This window comes from Physeter macrocephalus, chromosome 3, assembly GCF_002837175.3.
Source record: "Physeter macrocephalus isolate SW-GA chromosome 3, ASM283717v5, whole genome shotgun sequence".
NCBI lineage: Eukaryota > Metazoa > Chordata > Mammalia > Artiodactyla > Physeteridae > Physeter > Physeter macrocephalus.
In genome coordinates, this window is record NC_041216.1 from 10744608 (window position 1) to 10750523 (window position 5916).

The 5916-nt window shown below is 58.8% G+C and overlaps 1 protein-coding gene across 1 annotated transcript in view; it reads right to left on the reverse strand.

Moving 5' to 3' along the window:
- HCRTR1 (hypocretin receptor 1) overlaps window positions 1-2847 on the reverse strand; it is a gene marked incomplete at its 3' end in the record, with an annotated part of 3356 nt that extends 509 nt beyond the window's left edge. Inside the window, exons 1-4 of the mRNA XM_055083219.1 lie at window positions 2649-2847; window positions 2281-2459; window positions 862-1105; window positions 373-488 (exon numbers count right to left, since the gene is read on the reverse strand). Coding sequence (XP_054939194.1) covers window positions 373-488; window positions 862-1105; window positions 2281-2459; window positions 2649-2847 — 738 coding nt within the window. The remainder of the gene's footprint in view (window positions 1-372; window positions 489-861; window positions 1106-2280; window positions 2460-2648) is intronic.
- Between the last annotated feature and the right edge of the window lie 3069 nt (window positions 2848-5916).

Here is a 5916-nt window from a genome sequence, read left to right on the forward strand (position 1 = left end):
CCCCCACTCGCCGCAACTAGAGAAAGCCCGCGTGCACCAACAAAGACCCAACGCAGCCATAAAAAATAAAATAAATAAATTTATTTTTTAAAAAAAAGGTGGGGGTAACGTATGGTGGTGAAGAGGATGCAAGACTAGCTGGGAGTGACTGGTGCAATAACTGGCAGCTACTGATACTAGAAGGATGTCAGTTACTGTTCGGTTCCAGGGCCGGCACTAGCACTTTTGGCCTTGAGTTTGACGCATGCCTAGGCCTTGCCTCTCTGGTTGCAGCCAGGATGGCATGTTCTGAAGGCAGAGGGCTGTCTACTCCCTCAGACCAGTACCCCTGTCCCCTCCCAGCCCAGACAGTGACACCAGAGTGGGCCTCACCTGGCGGCCGCAGAGCTTGCGGAAGATCTGGAAATAGGCCATGGCCATGAGGCCTAGCGGGGCCAGGTAGGTGACAATGAAGAAGCAACTGTGGTAGATCTTGGGATAGAGATCATCTGCAGGGGCCAAGAGATGCACGGGTTGGGCTCAGTCTGGGAACCCCCAGCCTGCCCTGCTTAGCAACACCACCCTGCCCTGACTAGGGCCAAAGTAAGCACCTGGGCCGCGTACAGGTGCTATGGCAGAGAGACCCTGGAGTTGCCCAGCCCAGTGGTCTCCATCCTGGAGGGACCCCTGGCAGATGTCTACACTAGAGGAGGTACCCACGCCAGAGGTATCCCTGGTAGATGCCTGCTCTAGGGTGTCCTCCCAGGAGATGCCCACCCCTGGGTGCCCACCCCAAAAGTGCCCTGATAGATGTCCGCTTTGGGGGTGTGTGCCCCGGAGGTGCCCACTTCACGGACACCTGCCCAAGGCTCCCGCCGTTACCTGCCCAGCGTTCATCACAGACAGAGAAGAGCCGGGTGCGGTTGGCTAGCTCGGGCAGCACACTGCTGCATTCCATGACAGCAGCCTGGGGCACCATGACAGCCAGCGACACGGCCCAGATGCCCAGGATGGAGCCACGGGCACGCCGGGCAGTGCTCTTGAACAGCAGGGGGTGGCAGATAGCATACCAGCGGTCCAGGGCGATGAAGCTGAGAGTCAGCACTGCCACTGACACAGACACGGCCTGCCCCATGGGGACACAATGTCAGTCCTTTTGGGGGCCACCCAGAGACATGGGGTGAGTGATGGAGCTCACAGCCCAGAAATACCAGGCAGCCAGGTGCAGTGCAAATCCTGACTCCGCCACTTACTGCCTGTGTAGATTTGGGCAAATCACTCACCCTCTCTGAGCCTCGTATGCAGAATGGGAATGTATCATCCACCTGGCAGGATTCTTGTGAGAATAAATGAAATTATGGATGGAGGATGTCCAGCTTGAGACCTGGCACACAGTAGGTGCTGCCCTACTATGAATAATAATTTACACTTTAGGAAATAACTATGTGCCGGACACTGTTCTCATTATCCTCACAACAACCCTTGAGGTGTGTCCTCTTACCCCCAAGGTACAGGTAAGGAAACTGAAGCAAGAAGGATTAAATAACTTGCCTAAGGTGGATTTCCTCACCTGCCTGTCTTTATTCTCAGGGTTGCCAGAGTTAATGGGTTGAGTGGGAAACCTCCAAATAATGGGAAATCCAAGATGCATTTCTCTCTGCCCTGGGATCCCATCCCTTTCCCAGGCTGTGAGGAAAAAGAGTCCTCATTCTGGGAGGCAGAGATGAACCTAGGCCAGAGACACAGGAGCACTGGCTCCAGGAGTGCCCCCTGCCCTCTGGGGTACAGGGAGAGGGTCGAGGGATGCAACCCTCTGACCAGCTCTCCTTCCGGCCCAACAACCCTACGGGACAGCCCACCACTGGGAGAGGGAAGGCCCCGGCCAGGAGCGGAAGGGGCGAGGAGGAGACTCTTTCCAGCCCGCCACCTCAAAGCTGGCCCCCTTGGGATCAGGGAACAGGCCCATTCTCTGTCACGGTGGGCTTGTGCCTCTCTCCTCCACTGTGTGCCCGTGTACCTGGAGGTGACTGTACATGTGTCCGTACATGCCTGTGTGTGTGTCTATGGGTGTGACCTGGAGAAATTCTCTGTATGAGTATATGGGGCTGTGGCTGTGTCTGTGTCCTTGAGTGTTGTGCCGGGCGGCCTGCCCTTGCTAACAATAGAGCATGACACTGCCGAGGTACTGAGCCATGTCCTGTCTAAAAGGCAAGTTTGAGGGTCACTGAGACCTACGCAAGGCCATGGTTTTTGTACTTGGTATGACAGGGGGGTCATGAGGGGCACCCAGGCAAAGCTCACCTGTAGATAGGGGATGACCTTGCAGAGGGCATGGCCGAAGAGCCAGGATTCAGTAATGTCTACCAACAAGCTAGCCGGCAGGCAGATGGCCGTCACCAGCACGTCGGCCAGGGACAGGTTGACGATGAAGTAGTTGGTGACCGTCCTCATGTGGTGGTTCCGCCACACAGCCAGGCAGACTGCAGGGTGGGAGCGAGATGAGATGAGGCTGGCGGCAGAGCCACGCCCAGTCTAGCTGGGTCTCATCAGTGAGACCCTTCCCCCAGAGTACCCAGTAGGGACTGGGGGGAGGGGGAGAGAAGCAGGGCCCAGGACCCCTCCCAGTCCCCAGGGGAAGCCCGAAGCACCACAGGGACCTAGAGACCTACCCAGTGTGTTGCCCACCAGGGCCACGAGGAACACAGCCACGTAGGCGGCGATGAGGACCCACTCGTACTGCTTCGGGTACAGATAGTCACGCCACAGATAGCGGAGAAACTCGTCTTCGTAGTCTGGAGGCACCGGGGATGGTTCCCCGCTGTCAGTGGGGACCCCCATCTGGGGCCCTGGGGTGGCCGAGGGCTCCATGAGCTCAGGAGCCACTACAGCTGATGGACGTCCCAGGCTCTCCCAAGGGAGGGGCGCCCCTGGGCCAGGTCTTAGCCCACTTCCCTCTGGGGACCCAGAGTCTTGCACTCAGGTGTTTGTGGTCCCAGCCTGAAACCTTCTAAAGGAAGGAAAAGGGAACATTAGGGAGAGTGCCAGGCAACTGCAGATAAGCTTCCTCTTAATTCTCACAGTCATGTGGGTTATGGAGAGCCTGAAATCGATAGAGAAAAACAGATCTGCCTTGCATCCCAATTTCATACCAGTTGGGTAACTTACCTCACCCCTCTCACCCTTGGTTTCCCCATCTATCCCGTGGAGTAATAACTGAACCGGCCTCACAGGGCCCCGCTGAGGAGTAATGAGCTCTAATGAATGCCGAGTGCTTTACCCAGAAACTGGCACCGGAAGCCGGCTTCACGGTCATTGCCGGTTACCACTATTAAGAGCCCTGCTTTGCAGAGGGGGAGATAGAATCTCAGAGAGGTTGAGCCCCTTGCTCAAGGTCACAAAGCTGCTATTCCAGGTCTGTCTGAGTCCACCAAACACCACAGATTGGAGAGGGGAAGCCATCCTGATTTAAATGTTCTTTTCTGAGTCAGTTCACAGGCCTGAATTTTTGGTTGAAAAACTGGTCAAGGGAGGCTTTTAAAGACCCAGGCCCCGCCCACAAGACCTGCCAGACCCTCCCTGGTGGGGACACACACACACACACGCACAGTGTGGGGAGAGGTGCAGGGAGGAACTGACAACCTCTCCGAAAGCGAGGGGAGAGCCCCAGGCACAGGGGCTGGGCCCGTCAGCCCCCACCCACCGCTAGTCCCCACTTGAATCCCGTGGCCGCGATGCGCCCTGGCGGCCGCCAGGGGTCGCTGGACCGGCGCGCGGGCCGCCCTCTTCATTCATAAATCCGGCCTCGCACCCCGCCGCTCCTCGCTCGCTCAGACCCGTCCTTCCCCCAGCTGAGAAGGGAGGACCCCGGACGTATGTAGGAGGGTTGCCGATCCCTGGAAATCCTCCGGGGAGCATGAGGGATCTCCTTCACACCCCCAGCGGGCACCGGCGGACCCGCTTCCTCCGCGGGACCTCCCTGCATCTCTGGGGCTGTGGGGGCTGCAGTGAGGGGAGCGAGGGCGCGAAGCGTTCTTTAGGAGCCTGCCTGCCGGGAGGAGGGCAGAGCATGCCGGGGACCCAGCCTCCCAGCACCCAGGTTATCTCCCGAGACTCTTGGCTCCCGCCGAGGGTCCTCTGGAACCCCCCACCCCGAGCCCGGGGGTCCCCCAAGCCCCGCACCTGTTGGCTCCGGGACCCCGGCGTCCTCGGCTGCTGGTCCCCCGATCTTGCACCGGGACTTTGCCTCCCCGCCCCGAAGGCCGATCTCCGGGGACGGGTTGGAGGGGAGGGGGCCGGGGCAACCCCCTCCCAAGGATGCGCTGCCTGGGCTCGCTCGGCTGGGCGCGAGCGCTGGCTCCGACGCGGGCTGTGGCTGGGCGCGGGCTCCGCCAGGCTGCGCGCCGCGGAAGGGGGGGAGGCCGGGGCGGGAGGGGCAGGGAGGGGAGGGAGCCCCGGGACGGTCTCGGCTGCAGGTCTCCCATCCCAGAGACCGGGAGGGAGATGCTCGTTCCTCCTCGTCCCAGACTTCAAGCGTCCATCTCACCTCCATTCATGTTTCCATCCGTTCATTCATACCTTTCGCATTCATTCAACATTTCTCCCTCCGGCTACTCTGCTTTCAGAGCGCACCTACTGTGTGCCGGCGGGCCCCCGGGCAGCTTCAAAGAGCCGCAGTGCAGAGGTGGATCCCAGCTCCACCTCTCCTCGCTGCCTCACCTAGCTGATGAGGATGAGGGCACAGGTGGGGGTCACTGCACAGCCTCCAGCCAGGCTCCGGCTGTTGCTGGAGCAGCTAGCTCCCAGCGATGCCAGAAGGCCCTGCTCGCCCTTCTCCCAACCTCCGATTCCATCTGCCCTCCAATCCTTTTTGTTCATACCTACTTTCACCCCTCCCAAGACAGGGACGGTAGGTAGGGTCAGGAAGTGGGGGCGCCAGAGGGGCTGATGAATTCAACTAACATTTTCTAAGCTGTGTGCCAGGCAACGAGCTAGAATAATACAGCTGCCATTTGTACAGTCCCCACCATGTGCGTGATCTCATTTAATCTTCACATCAACCCAGTGAGGCAGCTGTTACCATCCCCATTTCACAGATAAGGACCCTGGACTCACATGGTTCAGTGACTTGCCCAAGGTCACACAGCAGAGGCCAAGATGGGATTCAAACAGGCACTCTTCTCCAGGTCTACGTTCCTCCCACGCCAGACGGAGGCTGGCTGGAGCCAGGTGAGCTCACAGCCAGGCAAGTCCTCTATAGAGCGAGGAGAGCTACCAGGGGGCCCAGGAGCTGGGGGGCACAGAAGGACAGATTGATCCAACCAGGGCGTCAGGACAGGCCTCCTACAGCAAGAACACACCAGAGACCTAAAGAATGAGAAGGAAGCCCTGCAAGGGGTGATTCAAGGCAGAGGAAACAACAGGGGCAATGGTGAGGAGGTTGGACCTTCCAGGAGTCACAAGTGGGTGAAGGGTGACCTTCTGAGCATCAAGCCAGCACCTTGGCTATTATCTGTCTCAGGACAGGACCTTCCTAAAGCATCAGATTCACCCTCCCCTCTGACCCTCAGAGATTCACACCCCTTCCCTCCTGGGAGATGACTCCTGAGATGGAACTTCCATCTTTCCTGTTGCAGCCAAAGCCTTTTTTCAAAGGAGCTAGAGATGTACCATTAGGCATAGAGTGTGTGGGAGGGAAGTTGGGGCAGCCCAGGGGACGGGTCAGGGACCTCCTTCACCTGTCCAGGGCAGGAGGAAGGACTGAGGCTGGCCCTAGGGCAGAACCCTGTCCCTGGGTGGCATCCGCACAGTGAGTGATGGGTCAGAGCATCCTTGCGGTAACAACGCTCTGTCCTGCCTGCCCTAGGTGCTGGCAGAGGTAGGGGAATGGATCAGGGGGGGTGTGTGTGTGTTTGTGTGTGTGTGTGTGTGTGTGTGAGA